The sequence below is a fragment of the Pseudopodoces humilis genome, chromosome 1 (genome assembly GCF_049639895.1).
Source record: "Pseudopodoces humilis isolate 2021_Gansu_Grassland_sample_001 chromosome 1, ASM4963989v1, whole genome shotgun sequence".
In the NCBI taxonomy this organism is placed as follows: domain Eukaryota; kingdom Metazoa; phylum Chordata; class Aves; order Passeriformes; family Paridae; genus Pseudopodoces; species Pseudopodoces humilis.
Genome location: NC_142200.1, coordinates 15,673,574 through 15,694,481, shown reverse-complemented (window position 1 = coordinate 15,694,481; position 20,908 = coordinate 15,673,574). Strand labels below are relative to the sequence as shown.

The following is a 20,908-nucleotide window of genomic DNA, read 5'->3' as shown; positions in this document are numbered from 1 at the left end:
AGAATTAAAAAGGGAGAAGGGGATTGGGCAAGTAGCATTAGCATGCATGCAGAACACCTCATTTTGAGAGAAATTACTTTTACACTTTACAAGATTTTAGACCCTAATTCCTAGTTTGATGGTTCGTAATAAAAAAAAAACCTCCAAAGTGAACCATTAAGAACATAGGATCTATTTATATGAATAGGTGAGATTTAGTAATCTAAAGTGGTTCTCATTGGGATCTTTTCAAAGCAGGCTCTTTACAAACTGTGAAACTTGGAGGATTTTATTGGGTTTGAGTGGCAAGGTTTTGGTAGAAGGAGTGGCTTCTGTGAGAAGTGTTCACCAGTGACAGTGGTAACACCTCTGGGATGACATATTTGTAAGAGGGAAAAACTGCTGCACAGCTGCTGTTGGAAGAGAGGAGTGAGAATATGTGAGCAAAACAGCTTTGCAGACACCAAGGCACTGAAGAAGGAGAGAGAGCTGGTGCCCTGGGTGTTGGAAAAGTTTCCCCTGCAGCTTTTGTGAAGACAATGGGGGGGGCAAGCTGTTCTCAGAAAAGTAGTGTAAAAAACACTAAAGACCTCTTTCTCTAACCTGACAAAGACATGAAAACACCAGCAGCTGAAGTAAATGATCAACGTAATCATTTTGATCACTCAGGATTTTTAAGAGAAGACTGTTTTTTGTTTTTTTTTTTAAATTAGCGCAGAAAAGCCAATGAAATGCACAAGCCTCTCCTCTACAGATGGGGGCACTAGATTATCCACTTGTTCTTTCTGGCACTAAACCCTGTATCTGTGAAACACATACTGAATCTTAAAAATTCTCTCTTCTGTTCTTTACTAAGAACCAAGGACCTCTTCTATTCTGTATGTATTCTGTATATTACTGGCATATCTAGACAAACAAGAGCAACACCTCTGAGCAACACCTCTGAGATATTCAAGTCAGCACCAAGCACCTCATTAAATCTGAGTTCTGGACATCACATACCTGCTTTACAGTTTGAACCACTGGAGAGCACACAATGTGGATATCAGATACCGAATGAATGATCACCGCAGTCCTTCCCCTTTGTGCCACGTAACTAACTTGCTAGAGTTAAAACACTCCTGTGTTTCAAACTGAAAAACATTCAGAGATATTCATGCACTCAGAAGCACAAATATTTGCACTGAGAAAGGATTCCTATTGTTACAGCTGTACTGCTTCCAATTCTAGTCCTAGGTTGCTATGACACTGAATTGAATCATGTAGATAAACATGAAATGATGTGTGTATAAAGTCCAGACCAAACCCTACTGATTTACAAGACATCATTTTGAAAAGGATTCACCAAACTTTAGTATTGGTATGCTATTGATTATTGTTTACATATGTTAAGACAGCCACAAAAAAACAAGGACATAGTTTTTCAGTGTGCTTAATATATTTTAGAAAAAGAAATATTATATAAAGAATTTTAAAAAGCAATATTTGTGTCAAATCTTATGGAAAATGAGGCCAAGAATTTTTGGGTTTTTAAGCTGAAGCATAAGCAAGATTAAGTGTAAAAATCATTTATGTCAATTCTTAAGACACAGGTGTGTGTAAAATCACAATTTATATAATTTATTCTTTTTTTCAAAAACTAAATGCTGCTCTCAGAGATGAAAATACACATTGGGTACTGCATGGGTCTGGTTGCTAGCCACCCGCTGTTTCCAGTAAATCAGCCAGTGAACAAACCATGACACAGCTTTTTCATCTCTCCATGATTTGACACCATGTATCTGAAATGAACATTTGTTATTTAACTTTTCAAAAAAAAGACATCACACTCTCCATTAACAGGGGCTGTTGAGAGCAATAAATACCTAAAAACACGATATAATAAGCAATTAGGAAATAAGAAGAATGTATAAGATTCTCCACAATACTATAAAATCCCATAACCTACTTTTTAATTTGGGGTAATTAATATTATTAAAAAACAAAAAGTGATTGATAATTGGAAATACTTCAAATTGATTTTTTTATATCAATCTGTGTTACTTGAAAAAATCCTTGGATTCAAAAGTTTTTAATTTACAGCTGAAAGAGACATAAAAAATGTTTTAAATAAATGTTTGTTCCATAGAAAGTGAAAATAATATTGTCATTGTCCTACAAGCAAATATAACTTGCTTTTAATCCTCACATCTTTGTCTCCCCCACTGCCACACAAAATTAACGAGACCTGCTGAATAATGTTAGCTTTTACATGGAACACAAAATATTTATTATAGTATTTATTTTGAATAAAATGAATGGAATTGCTTAATATATTGATTAATATTTATGAAAGCTTTGCTAGAGAACATAAACAAAGTTTCTAAAATTTACCAATATTCTGTGGTTTTAGAAAGAAATATCTTACCAGTCTAGGAAATTCTGGTACCCTAGGTGAATAGCCAGCTCATTATGCAGATGTGCCAGACTGGGGCAGATTTTAAATAAGCATCTCTTACAATAATGATTTTTATTTACTTTACCAAATAAAAAAAGTATTACCACAAAAATTGAAGCTGCCAAAAGAACCTTTGTTACATTACATTTGACTGGAAATTGATATATTCTAAATTATGCAGTAAAAAGAAAATATTCATTTTAAAATATGTTGTAGCAGAATCTATTATCTACTAAATCCTTATATGATGCTTTTACTGATATTTGTGGTAATGAGATAATGCTATCTGAGCACCTTGAGCAACTCTACTGAAAAAATATGAGTAGAAAAGTTTGCAAATATTCAGATCTAATAACCTATAAAAGATAGCAGGACACTAATTCACATGCTATAAATTAAGACTAATCTTTACACTATTAACTTATAAGAATGTAATTATTAGAGTTAACCAGAAGGTGAAAGCAAGCTTAGGCTCCACAACTGTGCCAGTATTCTTTAGTCTCAAGCCTTAATACCCATCCTAGCATGACACACCAAACAAATGTTGGCCCTACTGAATCACAACACCACCAGATTTTTTAATATTGTTTCAAATGTTTTTTGTTTTTTTAAATTCATTTTATCATGATATATTAAGAAATACCTCATTAGGAAACATGAAAATATTTTAAATGCATATTTTAATGCAGTTTTAAAGGCTGTATAAATATCAAATGTCATTTACATTTGTAAATGAAAATCAATGTACGATTTTTTTTTCAGCGGAATAAGAATTCAACCCATGTCAGAATCTTTATTAACCCTATCTACAACCTATAGAAGTTGTGTGCCTGTATAAATGCAGGGCACATACTATAAAAGCAATTTACTTTTACACACATAAAAGTATATGCACACAAGAACACAGTGTTCAATATTTTTTCTTATTAATATTTATTTTTTTTGTGTTTTCTTGATGTATTTAATTAGTATTAGTCCTCTGACTGGGTATTTATTCCTTATTTGATATTTCCTCCTATGCCTTCTTTATTTAGCCTACATTTTGTATTTCTCTAATTTCACATGTTCAAGTCCACTTTGATTTACCAGCATTATTGCTGAATATATTGCTGCCCTTTAAGAAGCCTGTAACCCCCCAAACTGCCATTATTGATATTTATGTATAATTCTTCTTCCACTGAGATATTCCAAATATATTTAATATTACCAGGCCTAGATCTAATCCATTTAAGATGCAACACATGACTTACGGAGACTAACTAGCAACTATTTGTGTGCCTTTTCCCAACTAAGTACATCACATATTTACAGACAAAACTGAGTCTTTTTTCTGCTAGTTTGTAGTAAAAAATTGGTTAGTAAAGAGAATTAAATTGTTTCATTCAGTAATTTTTCATCACTTACTCCATTATTTTTACATGGTTCAGAGCTGTCTCCATTACAATTTTCCAGGTGTCTCCTTCCTTTGCCCTCTGTTATTTTTTTTCACCAAAAAAAAAATTGTTTTCTCTTTCCTTGTAATGTAGTTACAAGCTCTCTCCATCATTGTCTTTTATATCCTTTGGTAATTGTAAAGGCAACTGCTATAGCCTTTCTTACTGTATTCTCAAAGCCTCTTAGTATTTTATGCTTTTATTCATTAGTCATGTGGTTCTTTCTCACCTTTTGCAAAATTTCTTTCTGCTCTGTATATCTTTATGACTGCACCAGGAGCTTTAAAGGTCTCTTACTATGATTTATATCTTTCTTTTGAAATAGGATAGTCTGTTATTATATACTTTACACATTCACTTCCACTTAACTGCCAGATCTCCTGTGGAATATATTAACCCCTTCTTTTTTGAAGTTGTTTTGGTAAGTTTTTTTAATGACTGATGTACTATTTCTTAGTATTGATGCCTATTTACCCATAAACACTAATAAAATTCCATTCAAACTGCTTTAATCCTTCATATTTTTAGATAAATTTTTTTTGCATTAAAAAGAAGCATCTTAGTATGCCTATATAATGCCATTATGCTCTTTCAACAAATTTCCAGATAAATTAAATCCTCCTTTTCATTAAAGAGTCTTTTCCATGTATCTATTTTTCAGTTTTTCAGAATACAAAGAATGCCTTGCTCTTCTACTTCAACACTCAATGTTGGCAGACTAGTCCGTTCCTTTATTTTTTAAAAATTCATATATATATTAAAATATAATACCAAAGGATATATTATATGATTTTTATTTTTGCTTAGGTCAATGCAAACAAATATATATACCTGATATTTTACAAAGTACCTTCCTTTTTGTCTATTTGATTTAGTACCAAAAAAGTACCAATTACTTAGCTGGCTGAACACTGTTCTCCCCAATGGCATCTTACTCTGAACTCTGATTTCTCTCAGGTTTAGTTTCACACTTCAGTTCACAGTGTTTGTCAATAGATTTTCTTTCACTGGAAAACACATATATATATATGAATGTCTTGAATGACCCAATTGGTTGTAACAAATGGCTTTCAATCTGAGAACCACAACAGATACTCATGACATGAATTCTGAGCCACTAAAGTTTAAATCTGTGTCCCATGTTTACAGGTGAACCCAAAGGAAAATCAGACACCAGTAATACAGGATATGTTGCAAAGCAATCTGGACTCCACTGTGTAAACTGAACTAAACTACTGAAACCACCACGTTAATTTTTTACCCTTTTCCTGAATCAGTAGCAAGCTTTGCACCAACTAAGAGGAAAAGTCATATTAAATAGATCAGACTTTTATTTAAATCAAGTTGCATCACTTTAAAACAGCAACACATACTTGAACTTACAAGTTTAACAATTTAAGCTTTATTTCTATGGAATCTTTATAGAACAGAATAATAGAATGTACTGCACTACTTCACAGTTTTGGGAAACCTGTGTTCAAAATCACCAAAACCAGATGGAATGGCAACATTTCTATAACATTCCAATTTATATCTATATATGACGCACAGAGTATAGCAATAAAAATAATTTCCAGCACATCTAGAAAAACTGTAGCTTCATAGTTAGTGAAATTTTCAGTATAAACTTAGCTTTCAGCTACCTAGTTTAAATCCATTAACAATTGGTGGAAGGTCTTGCTAGTAGATTAATTGTAATTCAAAGCTGAATGAAAAAACAATGCTCTAAGGACTGTTAGCCTTTGCTTCTGTCATAATCATCTCTCATTTCTCTCCCACAGGAGCTGAACTCTGCTTTAAACTGCACTCAACACTGTAGCACTTCCTTAATTCCACCTTATTACAGAATTCTCTTTTCATAATTAACTCTCTGGGAAACAAGTACCTCAAAAATAACCAAAACACAAACAAGAAATGCATTTTGGAATTGAATCTCAGATTCTACAAGTTATAAAGGATTGGAAAGTTCAGTTAAAAAGTTGGAAGCTTCAGAATTGTTTTGATTCTTTTTCTTGAAAGGCACAGTGTCAGTTACTAAACAGAAAATAAGTTGTATTCAAACAGTCCTTCACCTTACCCTTAACTTCCCTTAGGACATTCAGGACAGCACATTCTTGTTCAGAAAATAGAGATGACGGTTTAAGTTTTTCCTCTGGCATAAAAAATAATGGGGAAAAGAATTTCTGCAGCAGTGCAATATATCCACATGAAAGATGTCAAAACCTGTGTTATATGCTTCAGGAAGAAAGAGTATGTACTATGGCAGTAGGTTATTTTTCTGCAGATTCAAAGACACTAGTCTGGATACTGAAAAGGCTGATGGGGAGATGTGAAGCTGCCAACAACTTACTTATGGACTCCTACAGAAATATCCAAAAGGTCTATTTAGCAAAGAAAGAAGAATGTAGTTCACTTAACAAAGATATTTCTTCATTAATAAGCTTTTTAGTAGAGGATAGAAAAATAGTTGACTACGAAAAAACCTCGCAAAACAACCAAATAAAGATGCCATTGAAAGTAGGATTTACATCTTACCATTCATTATGATTAAACATTAAATAATGTGAGGTGAAATCACTTAATCAGAGAATGATCAAGGTTGGGAGACCTTTAAGGTCATCAAGTCCAACCATCTATTGAGCACTAGCACTCTAAACCCTAAACCACTAAATTATATCACCCAGTGCCAGACATCTCTTAAATACCAGCTGGGATGGTAACTCCACCACCACCGTGGATAATTTATTCCAATGCATGACCACCCTAAGAGTGAAATTTTGCATGACCTACTGTATGCAGAAGAAATAAACATACAGTAAATGTACATGACTGGTTTATTTTCATTTTTTACTGACTGTTAGGTTATGGCCAGAAAGTTGTGGATTGTCACTAGTCACCTGCATATAGGATGGCATGTATAATTATAAAAAAATGTTCTGACACTGGCATTGTGTTGATTCTTAATATAATGGATTTGCATTAGCAGATTAAAAGGATGCTTAACTGTTTGTTTTAGCCACTGGTTCATTTTGCAAGTGAATTGCATCCTAAATATCCTTATGTGGTATTCACAGGCAAACCAGATGGACAATCACAAAACGCATCAGTTTGAGAAGTTATGATTAGTCTGTATGACCCATATAAATAATGTTTTATCTTGTCAGAATTTATTAATGAATGCAAAGGATTTCATTAATGTATTTAAAATATTATACTTTTAGCCAGAGACATAGAAGATGGAATTATGAAAGCATTTAGTTTACTCAGTGTACAAAACATACCAAAAATTTTAATTCAGAATCTAGAAATTAGAGTGATTTGGGATTATCTCTTTAGGGATCACTGTTCTCCCACAACATGCCACTTATTTTTCTGAATAAAGTAAACATGTCAAGGACTCAGAACATATGAGAAGAAAATGTGAAATTTGAATTACTCTGGAATAACAAATGAAACAATTATATGTTTTGCAGTTTAGTTTTATTTTGGGGTTTGGGTGGGTTGTGATGCTTTTTTCCCTGCCTTGCTTTGAGATTTATACTATCCTAATACACTTTCCCCCACCATACAGCTCACACAGCATAAAACTTACTAACGAGTTCAGTCACTGATGTTTCAGTCAAGACAAGAGTAATGTCTCCCTTACTACTCCAACAATTGCCATCCTGAGACTATAGCAAATGACCACATCAAAACAAGTACAGTGTTCTGCTGGAGTAAGCACACTGGAAGTGCTCCCTGTTAAATCATCAAGCCATCTTCCTGCCTCTATTTTATTCCCCAAATCTGCTGTAAGAGAATTCTGATTTTATTTGCTACTTTTCTTTTTGTTACATGTTTTAAGTATTCATTAGCAAAATCCCCCAGGACTAGACGATTCTTTACCTGATTTCTACAAAGCAGAGTTACAAATAAGCCACACTGAAAGCACTCTGTGCTGTTTCATCAAAGGAGGATTAAAGTGACCCATAGAAACACAAAAGTAGTAATAGTAAAGCTTTGTCAAAAAGGAATATGGGAAAACCAGAGTACTGTTCTTGCATATCAAGACTCAAGAAGACTGTTTTTCTATTTGTTTCTGAACGTTGATAAGACTCTGTGAAATAATATAATCCTGTCATTGTTGAGAAGAATATATGTAAAAAGCCCATCCAATGTAACTGCTCATTTGATAACTGCTGGTGAATCTCTAACTCCAGATGAGAATAACTTCATGCATATTAAAAATTACTATCAGAATAATGAAAACATGCAACTTCAGAAAAGGCTTGCAAGTGTTTCTTTTGCATTACTCCTGAACATAGGAAAGGTACGGAATTAGGAGCAGCTTCAGAAAAGTTTCCTCAAAAGAAATGCTTTTAACCACCTCTTGCAACAGCAAAAACCAAATACTGTCTTCCTGATACTGTGTACATTAATCAAAATAAAATATTTTATATCATCACAAGAATGCATTAAATTAAGCATACAGTATAAAAATATAAAGGAAATAGAATAACTCTGTGAAGTTTCTGCACCTACTGTAAAAGGGGAAAAAAAAAAGTAGATCTTTACATGGGTACTGTTATACAACATACAAGTACCTAAGGAGACAACAGATCAGGCTTTATTTTGACAATAAAGTTGTTCTATTCCCTGAAGAAACAATACTCCCCTCCCTATGTGCCTTGATACACTCTTCAACTCTGGTGTTTCCTGTTCACTAACAAAGGAAGAAAAAAAGCTTGGTTTTTACTCATATCACCTCCTGGTGCAGTTCCTTTGTGACTGGGTAAATGCCTGAGCCAACACAAGGTACGGGATGAGTCAGAAATAGAAGTGGGAACATGTGTTTTTTTCCAAAAAAAGCATCACAGTGGCCATGTAAAATGTTCATTTGCACTACAATGAGACAAGGAGATTCTGTGCCTGCATGTGACTCCCTGTCTGATGCAAGTACACTCTGGAATTTAACAGATGGTTTTCTCACTGAGGCTTGACTCCATTATACAGTTACAAATCACATGTGCCAGATAAGCTTTAGCATTTAGTATTCTAGAGGAAGACAGGACAAATCACATCTCTGGTCATGTACATATCCTTGTAAGATGAATGGGACAATTTGAGCCTGAGGAAAGAAGATCTTCAACTCATGAGCTAGGATTGGCCGTATCAGCCAACCTGCTCAGGAGAAAGGTCATATCACTGCCTATCCATAAGGAAGAAAGAGAACGCAGGAGATGTTTGGACCTCAAACAGACAATTGGTAATAATAAATCCTTGTTTGTTGATTCTGACTGAAAACAATGATTTCTATATTAGGAAAAAATGGAAAAGTTTTTCCTCCCATGAGGACAGTCAGGAAATTAAGAAGGTTGTCCACATAGGTTGTTTAGAATCCATCTTTGGATAAAGGCCTGAGCAGCCTTGCCTTACCTGAGAACTAAGTCTGCTTTCAGCAGTAGATTGGACAATTCAGCTCCTGAGTTCTCTTCCATGCTGAACTATCCTGCTTATAAGGTTTTGTCATTCTGTCTTGTGTTTCCTTATAACCTGGTTATGTGGACACATGCAAAACGTTGAATTCCAGGATTAAACTCTGGATTTACACCTTTGGTTGAATTGTATTTCCATAGATACGACAATTTCTTGAAATCATATTCTCCTTTCACTAAGCACTGAATCTAAATGCCACAAAGTAACTCTCTTATAAGAAGAGTAGACTTCAAGGTCTCTACCCTTAAGTGACAGATTTTCATCAGGTAACTCATGTTTATATGTGTCTATTCTGCCTGCAGAGTTTGAGGCACATTTGTGACTGCACTTGGAACTACAACCAGAGAAGTTAATGCAGAAAACCCCATCAAAACAGGGTGCTCACCATGGAAGGGTCTTCTGTTTCTTCAGAAACATACATGTACAAACAGTACAAAATAACATAAGAGAAGCCTCCGCCTCTACTGTTAAACACGTTATTTGATATCTTATTCCTCTCTTAGATTCAAATCTTTCTCATGTTTCAGTAAGAATTTTGAGAGTACCACATGTAAAGCCAGTTCCAAAGTTGTTTTCAGATGATGACTACCAAATAGAATCACACAATAGAACAATGAAAAACATGCCATCAACCTCCACAGTCACTGTAACAAATTCCCCTCCTGAACACTATCATTGTGCCTGAACCTACACATTACAGAATGCATTGTGCTTCCTGGAGGGTTCCAGACGACCTCATGGAAATGCCACAGGTGAAATTCTAAATCACCAAGCAAAAAATTAAATCACAGAAGCAAACAGTAAAGGACAAAAATACCTGGTTTCTATGGAAAGCTTTTGTTTCCAAGAAAGCAAAGAACATTTTTGCTCTCAGTCCTTCAGAAAAAGATAAAAATGATAAGACACAATGGACAGATTATCAAAGACTCAAACCAGATAATATTTTTAGCATTGGTATTCCTCCTGTTCCTGTTTTTTTGCTCTCCCTGTTCCACAGTTAAGCATTATCTCCGTTACCTTCTGTTCCCTGTTTTAGAAGAAAAGGATTTAGGCATTCCAAAACTTGGCTGCTTTTTGAAGTGACTTTTTTTTTTTTTCTTTTGTGTGTGTGTGTGTGTGTGTGTGTGTGTGTGTGTGTATGTATGTGTGTGTGTGTGTATGTATGGTTTTTTGCAATTAAATACAGTAAAAATTAATTCCATCCACTATCAGTAAACAAATACTCTGATAATTGCACCTTGTTTGCTCTATTAATTGAATAAAATTTTCTACCCATTTGGCTACAGCCACAACATTCTTCTGAAATCATTTTTCCTATGATAAGCAGTATCAATTTTGCCACTATTATTTAAATTTAAATTCAACTGTTATCAGATTACAAACTTTCTCATCTGGGGCTTTTAGCATACTTATTAAAATCATACTACTCATAAATCTTACCTTCCTGAGTCCTTCCTCTGAGCATTAAAAACAGATTTTAAAACTTTTTATTAGTGAGACAACAGTAATAATTATCTAAAACAGTATCAACAGTCTTTATTACTAAAAACCAGACTGTTATACTTGTCATTTTCTAATTTGATATGATTTTTCAAGAAAATAAATGCTGGGCCTGAGGTGGATTTTTTTTGCCTCCTATTTTAATTTCTTATGAGAACCTCTGCCTCTTGTCTTGTCTGTTTTTCTTTGTTTCCTGCAACTTATTATTGCTTTCATTGGTAGTTGTACTATTGAGGCATAATTTTCTATCCCTGTGCTGCCAAATTTACATCAGACAGAGGTTTTCCTCTCTAGCTTTTGATATGAGCATTATTTCAGCAAGTAAATTGACTGAAAATATATCTCACCTGATCAGAAACTCAATAAATAAAATAACCACTTTGTTAAAAAGATCTGATTGAGAATCTGTTTTATTAATGCATGTGTCTGTTGAAGGTTGTCACAACAGTACACTTAATTTTTAAATGCCTCCTAAAGGCTAATTTTTATTGAAACCAAACTGGCAACAAAAGTGACCATGTACATATCTAACATGGATAAAACTGCGTTTCCTCACAAAAAAATCCCAACCCTAAATAATACCCTTTTCCATAACAGATATTATCTGCCTACTCAGTCTCACTTTAATTATGAATAGTTAGCATATTCTTCACTAATATTTCTTACAGGTTCTGTTTATCATTTTGTTTCTTTCATAGCATTACAATAATGGGATTAAGAGACAGAAAATGTTAATTAACAATCAAGCTCTCCAAATATGGAGGAAAAACAACTGTCAACTTTTGTATTAGTTTGGCATGACCTGGTTTTTCATAGACAAAAAGGAACAACTCACTAGATCTTATTTACTTTCAGGTTGGGTGTTTTTTGTTGAAAAAAATGGGGAAAATAATTTTCTCAAACTAATAATTTTCCTTCAGTTTCACTTCAAAATTTAAGAAATTCCATAATTCAACTCAAATTGGCAAATGTTAGAATAAACAACAGAACAACAAGAACCCTGAAGGGCATCTACACAATTTTTTACTGCTACTTAAATGAAAATGGCTTATCAAGATTTTTTTGAGAGAAAAGACTGCCATATCTGAAATATTATAACAACTGACTAGAAAACTACAGAAAGTTAGCACTTCATAAAGTATTCCAAGTCTTGTCTTATGTATAACCCCAGCCTATCTACTTGATGCATAATCTGGTTCTTTATTTCAGTTAGAAACAAAAAGTAGAGATATTTTTTAGACAGCTGATGTACAGAAGAAAAATTTGAAGGCTTTTTTTAAAATCAATAGGTGTAATAGTCTTATAAAGCACCAAGTTTTCTAAGAAATTATTTTATAATAATACTTATTATCCAGATCACCCAGTAAGTTTTTAGTAATTCTGAAAATTAGGTAAGCTTTTTTCCCAAAATATAAGATAAAGAACCTGGGTTTAGTTTAGTCTAAGGGCATATATCATATTACCACTCTAAATCTAATTAACAAATTGCTGTTAATTAAGCTTTCCAAAGCTGTTTTCCCCAACATATGGGGGGATATTTTTCCATAACTGAACACACCAGTCCAATTTATGGAATACAAATGACAAGCTAAAAAAAAGAGTATGCTCTCAGTCTGTTTCTCTACATAAGCAATTATTAAATTAGCATTGTAAATTTTTATGTTTTGTAAACAGATAATGGGAATTTCCATACATAAAGTAATCTTATTTTATCATTTGAATACAGCCTTGCATTTGTAGAACAAAAAATGAAATCATTGTTTGAGGCTCATAAATGAATAAATGAAACACATTCAAGAAAAATCAAATGCACATTTAGCTATTCAAGTGACTCATAATGTCTGTATGTCATTGGTGTTACCTCACTAATTAATATAAATTATTATTTAAATATATTTTAGCTGACAGCCAGTTCAAAGGATTTCAGTTTAAGAGCCTGAAAAACTCAACGGCAATTAAGTAATATTCTAATACAGGTAATTAACTATGTAGGTGGCAGTATAAATTAACTCAAATTATAAAAAAAACTATTTTCTAAATCTTAAGAGTATAGACTTTTATGACACTCTGAAGCAGTAAAAATATATTACTTATAAGCAACTCATAGAAACCTAGTCTGATGCTTTTAAAACAATATAATTATCTAATTTTAGATATTTTTCTTATTATAAAATCAAAACCATTTTATTTGGTCTATGTTACTTTTGGAGGGGGTTTATACTGATATGAAGAAAACAAGACTCTACTGACCTTAATATACCTAGCCAACAACTTGTATCACCTGTTGTTCACATGCCTCTGTCATACAGAACCTCCATAAAGCTTCATGAGCCAGTTAAGAGATCAAGATTTTACTGAAGACCATAACTGTGATTTATGGGTTTGTATGCAACTTCTTTTCTGTGAATCAACAGCATATTTAAACCACTAAAACAAACACAAAGATTTGTCATATTGACATGTTTCTTGAGTAGTGTGATGCTGTGTTACCATAAAACTGCCAGACCAGAAACCACTGAAAGTATAATTTAGTTTTTGTGTATAATATATAATATTACAGTATATATACATAATATCCAGCATAATATATATTTTTCCTATTTAACTGAATTTGATCTTGAAATAGGTTTTTTATTGTTTTATTTCTTGTACTTGTGTTACAACATCTACGTAACGCATCTACACTGAGATTAAAAATTGTGGTAGTCAGACTAGCAAAAACATTGTTACTACTACTAAGTCAACAAGCAGACACTCTCCTTAAAGGTATTATATTTGGAGTAAAACCAGGGTCAAAACGCACTTTGACTACTCAGCTCAGGGTGGTTTATCTCACAGATCAGGATGGATATTTCTAGGTAAATGTATTACCTCCACACTCACATAATTTAGAGACTGTGCATGCAGTTCTCTTCACAGAAACTCCTCCAGAGACACCCCATGACTAACGGGTGGGGCCAATGCTAATTCCCCCAGCTCTGTGCTGAAAGCCTCCATGCCATTCACTTTCTCATTTTATGAAAATCTCTGAAGGCTTCACCAATCCTTAACAGTTCATGAGTCCATCCCATTCTGTTTCTAAATATATACATTTTTAATACAAAAATGGTTGAATGGCTAGACACAGACAATGAAGCAAATGAGTCTACAGTGCCCTTCATCTTGATGCTACATCTTTGGAATAGATTTAAAAACCATTTTACAGTTGCAATTGAAATATCAACATTTATGCCATGGTCACAATTATTACTGTGTTTTTTTGGTTTGTTTTTTTTTTTTTAGCAAGATTACATATTCACAAAAGGAAAAGTAACAAAAAGTTGTATTTTCACATTTCATCATCTTTTACTTTTTATTACACTAAAATTGCAAGATTTGACTTACCCTATTGTAGGTGGTTCAGAACCTTCTATTTCCAAATAATCATATTTTTCTTCCATTTGGAAATCTGTAAATATGAGTGAGATAGTATCACCAGGCTCTGCCACAATTGTCCATGTGCAATCTGCATTATTATGATATTCGTTAGGAAAGTTGGGGCTTGAGATAATTCCACTTGATCCTCTCATAGTTCCTCCACAAGAATCCTCAGCTGTAAAAAAAACAAACAAATGAAAATCATCCCTTAAGAATGTAAAGTTCTTTACTGTTTAGGTGAATAATTGCTTAAGACTTTTTAACACTTTTGACTTGGAATTCTACTCCAAAATTAAGATGTTAAAAAAGTAATTGCTTCAAGTTACAATTACTTAAGGATTATTATACTTGTGCCAGCACGTATATTTACAATTTTATATTTATTAGAAATTATAAATCTGGATTAGCATTGCTTCAGTCACTTTACAACAGCATGCAAAAATTTCATTATTTCCGCTTTTGCTTTAACCAAAAATATTTTCATAAATCAAGTTGAGTTTAACCCCTATCATAAACAGAGACATGTGAGGTGCAGCAGTCACATTATACTGAATAAAGAAGCATGAGAATCTTATCCATTGTACACTAATTATATTGTCATATTTTATTTTAGTGAATATCTAGTCATTAGGTTTATTCTAGAGATACAATTTTCTCATTTTCAGACAGGTGATCTGTTTTCAAACCACAGACATTCATGAGTGATTTTTTAATGTCAGATGCAAGATGCTTTCACAATTAAGTGGTTTACATCAGAGTAAAATAAGTTTTAATAGATCAAATATTTAAAATTTTACCATAGGAATACATTTTTCATGACATGGATAGCTGTGAAACTATTTGACCAATTATCACAATGATTTTTTTTTTTCCCCATGGTGACTCTGAAACCAAAATTACTCTACTTTTTAGCATGTAATCTTATGCTGGATATACCAGCAAACATTGGATATTCACAAAATCAGTTCTAAAAAAACTTACTCTATGATGAAACAATTCTCAAAAGACAGATGTTCTGTCATTTGATGTCAGAATTCCAAAGGTCTGATGTTTATTTATAGTATATATATGCCTAATAACTCAAAAATTATTTTTGAGGATACTATGTTAAAATTATTTCTGTGAGCTAATAAAATTAATTGGAAATTTAGTGGGTTTTTTTCTTTCAAAATGGAAATATCTTTTAAATAACTTGAATGGAAATACCATATTGCATTAGTTATTCACTTTATTACCCAAATGTTTGAAGCATATTTTAAAAGCAATTCTTGTTTCTGCTCAATTAGAGTGCTAACATGAATAAAACTTGCCCCAGAGTCTGAAAACCTAGTCAATACTGATGAAAAATTAAGATGAGGATAGAAAAAGCATAAAACAACTTTAAGGAGTATAGGATCACAGAAAAAAAAGTTTAAAGAATTCTGACACACTCACTTCTAGCAGAAAGAAAAAAAAAAAATCATGATTCTTTATTACAGCAGTTTAGGAGTTTAAAATACCAGGTTTTTTCTCTTAAAAATTTTGCTAAATTTTGCCATGGCCAGATAAAAACATATCAAAACAAAACAAACCAAAACCACCACCAACAACAATGAAGTAAAAGACATTTCTTAAATTTATTCTTACTAATTAGCTAGAGCACCTTAAATACACTAAATATAATGAAACTTAGAAATCTCATCACACCACAGGTTCTGTCCCTATACTGTGAAAGGATAATCAATAAATAAATAAATATATAAATAAGAAGAATATAATGCTTGCATTTATTACAGACTCTCAGAAAAATAATTTTAAATTGCTAGTTTAGCAAACTTCCATACAGTACTGCAGAACTCATGTTTTACTTTTCACAAATAAATTACAGAGAAAAATATTTTAATTCCTAGAAATCTAACAAATTGTTTACTAACAATGTTGCTATAGTATACAAAAACTTAAAAAATTAGTGTGGCACTATTTAAAAATATAAACAATGTCAATGAGTGTGCCCTTTATTCTGAGCCACAGCTGTTTAGAGATTTTTCCAAAGTGTGATTTTGCTACTATCAGTAAAATGGCCCAAACAAATCACCATGGTTTTTATTCTGATTCGTGTAGCAAATTTGCTACAAATACAATTAATATTATCTATATTTAATTGTTGCATATATAACCAAAAGCACACTGGATATCACCTTAGTGCATTGAAAGCATTAGAATAATAAATAACAGAATTACTGTACTATGATCTTATTTTCCTCCACCTACAATACCATTTGCTTGGTTCAAGTCTTGCAATCAGATCCCCATAGGTAAAAGCTCCCATCTGTGAGAAGACTGAGAAACATTATGCCCATGCAAATGTTTGGTGCCTTAATTTGTGAAGACTGTAAAAAAAACATTTGATCTTCAAGTAAATTGACAAACACTGTTGACAGGAGTTCTACCACTAACTTCATAGTGCACAAGACCCTGACAAATAAAAGAGAATGTAATAAATGTAACTTGTGCAACCTGATTTTAGTACCCCTATTTCTATCACAATTGAAGCAGCATAATTTCTTAGATGTCAGCTGTGAAATGTTGCAAATAAAATAGCTGGTGTGGGAACATTTAGGAAGAGGAACAATGGCTGCTCTTTATCAATGTGCAACAAGCCCAGTAAGGAGATGTTAACGAGCAAGAGAGGAAAGATAAGCTTTGTTGTAATTTTGGTGCAGATCCACGCTAATCTCTTTCCCAGCCTTTCTGTAACTTTCTCAATTATCTCTAACAAACTACCAGGATAGGAGTCCTCAAAGGCATTTAAGAGCTTTTTCCCATGGGAAAGGACCCATTCATGGGACTGTCTTTGCTCAAGAACCACAGTATACTTGGAGGATAAAGCAGCAAGATGGGGAAACCCAGTGTGTGCCTCATGGACATTTAATCGGGGAAAAAATAACCTGTGGTACAAGTTTTATGTTGCAGGGAGCAAAACAGCAAGAATAACATGAAGCAATGAAGAGTGGATTTTGTGAGGAGCAAGGACAGTGTGGGAGTGACCTGGGTCTGGCTGGTTTAGGTGCCCAATCATCAAGTGTCCTGCTTCTCCTGTCATAGCCACCCATCCTGATGAATGGATCCCAAATCCCAGCCTATTTTTGAACATCTGGAGGGGTGGATGAAATCCAGGAAATGGGAAAATAATATCTGTGAAAGGATGGAAGATAGCAGTTAATGAGAACGTCTTTATCTGTTTTTTGGTTATCAAGATGGTTTAAGGATGTAGCTTAGGTTGCATGTGCTGCATGCTCCCACACCCAATACACACTACAAGCACTGCAATCAAAATGTAGTAGCTAAACAGTGGTTGAACACCTAAATGCCTTGAAAGAATTGTGTGTCCCTATCCTTTTAATTTCCAGTTATCAAATATGAAGAAAAACATTCAAAGAAATTGTAAGAAGACAACGCTTCAGTTAAGACTTGATAGAATCTGACGTTGTTCAATTACAAATACATAGCTAATACTGATATTTTTTAAAAATCTACTTTTAAAATTCATACTCCATACTATCAAATTAAATTGATTTGGTCATGTACTGGAATTTTATCCAATAACAATCTTGCAAATATGATATGAAGGCATAAATGCAAAAAATACACTTACTGCCAAGATGTCATTTTTCTTAACATATTTCTCTGATCTTAACCATATGCTGAAAGGGGAAGATGTTTCAAAGTGATATGCAAGAGGGGACTTGGCATTAAAAAGCTTTTCAAGGTATTATGAATTCAAATTAAGATCTCTGTTTGAATATGCATAAGGGCTTTTGTGCAGAGGGAGTATCATTGATATTATGATGAGTGATGATTATGAAAGTAATGTTTTGGGGGTTTGGTTTTTGTTTTTCTTTTTTGTGGGCATAGATTGTTTCTATTTATGTCCATAGACACCTGAAGTTTTTCTCTCTCATCTTATGAGTAAGTGCCCATTAAAAAAAAAAAAAAAGTGAAACATGTACATGTTCAAGTAATCTCCAGTGAAAGCTGATTTTACAAAATTTTATCTTTTTTTGTCTTCCTGGTTTGCTGTTCACTGTTCATTTTTCATAATAAATTTTGAAAATATATTTCTCTAGTTATGTCTTGTTTAATTTTCTGCTTATTCTTGTAGCTTTCAGTGATATTCACAATAATGTTACATAAATATTGAACTGTAAATTTCAATAAAACGGATGATCAAAGACAGGCAATGTCATCAGTGATTTATAGGACATGCAAATTTGTGGACTTCATTGAGAATTTAATGAGATTGCATGGTAGATCAAGCTTTAATCTGGTACACAATATATCACATCTAGATATCTATCTAGATATCTATAGTGAACTAAACAGTTAAATTTTCTGCACATCCTATACTGCCTTCATAAAACAACCCCCAGATTTGATTTAATTTCTTATTCTGTTTCTTCATTGTCTGTGCTATAGTCAGCAGAATAGAAACTACACAGAAGTGAAAAGCATCCTAAAAAGTTAAACTCCATTTTAGTGTCTGTAGTATTATAGTCTGATTATGAAACTCGCTAATGAGCACAGTAATAGATTACATAGGCTCAAAAATATCTTTAGGAAGCTCCTTAGGCAATGCCAGTTCCCTATGCTTCCTCCTGTGCACAAACAACACTTACTACTTTTGTTTCCTGCCCACTTTTCTAGGAGAGTCAGTATACGTCTATCGCAGAACTCCAGCAGCGCCAACTGCTTTGCTATGGCTCTGTGATTTTAATAATGTCATTGATCTCTGATCATATGTGAAGCTGCAGTTCTTGGGCTTCCCATGTCATGTTTGTTTGCGCACAGACACTTGAGAGCTGTTTCTGGTCACCCCACTTCATCAAAGAGTACAAGAAAATCCCTCCTCCGTCTGTTCTGCGTGTACTCTGCCTGATCCTCTGTTCCTCAATAAACCTTCAAGCTTTGGTAACCAACCACAAAAGCCCGGTGGACCTGGTTCAAAGACTTTCTCATTAGGTTAGCAAGATCTTGCTCCACTAAATAAAAACTAGCTCTTCAATTTAGTCTCAATAATGTAATGTTCAGAGTTAGAGAATAAAAGAATGGGTCTGCACAGTATAGAGAGCAGTGTCTGTAGTATAATGCATATTATATTTATTTTATATAATATTCTGATACATTCTAAAAACTCCAAATATAATTCAAAATAGATATAAAATATATAATATCTAAGAAACATTTATATGTTGACTTTTTCTACAAATCTATAGCAATGAAAAAATTTCAGCCTTTCCCCGTAATTTATGCACAAGAATAACCTTACAGATTTCAGAAATTGAAATATGAAGATTGCAAAACATCCATCAACTGAAAATCTTTCAGGATAGCTTTGCAGTCATCTTTGACTTACATAAAGTTCATCCAGCTTTTGAGCAAAGGGACATAAAACAGTTCTTGAGGACAAATGGAAGTCTTATTTTCTGTATTGATTCGTAAAACTCAAATTTTAAATTCCAAATAAAGCCAGTGATGACTATAAATTGACATGATTCACATCCTCACTTTGCACTTGTGTGCTGTATGCCAGTAAAATTGATACAGATTTGACAGCCAGCAAAAAATAAAAAAATCAAATAATGCATCTGTAGCTAAGGAGGTGAGGAGTTTAATGGTGGTTGAACATAAGTTAAACAGAATAAATTGCCTTCCCACCTACTACCTTTGAGATAGAACCACAAAAATTACCTGTGCCAGGGGAAAACACTACAATGCCCACACAGCTTGTGCCTGCATGGAGGCCTGTATTGGCCTACGCGGGCTGACCCGTGATGGAGGTGGCCGCGCACCGCCCGGGCCCGGCACAGCCCGCCCAGCGCCGCGGCTGAGGCTCGGCGGGCATGAGGGGCTCGGAGGGCAGCAGGGGAGGCTCAGGGGCCATGAGGGGCTCGGAGGGCAGCAGGGGAGGCTCAGGGGCCATGAGGGGCTCGGAGGGCAGCAGGGAAAGCTCAGGGGACCGGGCGGGCACGGAGGGCAGCAGGGAAGGCTCAGAGAGCCGGGCAGGCACGAGGGGCAGTAGGGGAGGCACAGCAGGGCCGAGCGGGCACGAAGAGCAGCAGGGGAGGACACGAGTAGGTGAGGACACAGCGAAGGGTGAGGGACAAAGGGGTGAGGGACAAAGGGTGCTGTCCCCTCGCCGCCGGGCCATGGCCCACTGAAGGTGAGGTGAGGCAGGAGCGAGGGGACGGGAGAGATCGAGCCCAGGTGAAGGCAGAGGAAATCTCTGTTCTCTGTGTTTTAAGATTCTGTCTTCTTTGGGTTCTTTTTGGTTGGTTGTTTTTTTGGTTTTTTTTGTTTTAGTTTTTTGGTTGTTTTTTTTTCCCCTCAAGTTCTGACTCTTAACGTTTATGTTACTTGGCAATAAATTAAATTTCAGAGATATTCTCTTGAGTTGCCCCTTTTTTCTCCAAGGAAACGTCACGTTGTGGATGTGATTTAGGTGAGTTGGACGTTCCTGTACTGATAGAAGTAACTGTTTTCTAATAAATGGTGCACAGAGGTCTCATTTATTGTTCTTTATTCTATATAAAGATCGAAGGAAACATTTAAGCACAAGTAAAATCTTGGCATATAAAGCCAATACTTTGCCTTTTTTACAAAACAAAACAAAACAAACAAACAAAAAAGA

General features: G+C 34.1%; 1 protein-coding gene across 3 annotated transcripts in view; it reads right to left on the bottom strand.

Annotated features, from left to right (window-relative positions):
- CSMD3 (CUB and Sushi multiple domains 3) overlaps positions 1-20,908 on the bottom strand; it is a 572,913-nt gene that overhangs the window by 371,272 nt on the left and 180,733 nt on the right. For all 3 annotated transcript variants that reach the window (XM_005516952.3, XM_005516953.3, XM_088051522.1), the window contains exon 5: positions 14,209-14,416. In XM_005516952.3, the coding sequence (XP_005517009.1) occupies positions 14,209-14,416 (208 nt within the window). The remainder of the gene's footprint in view (positions 1-14,208; positions 14,417-20,908) is intronic.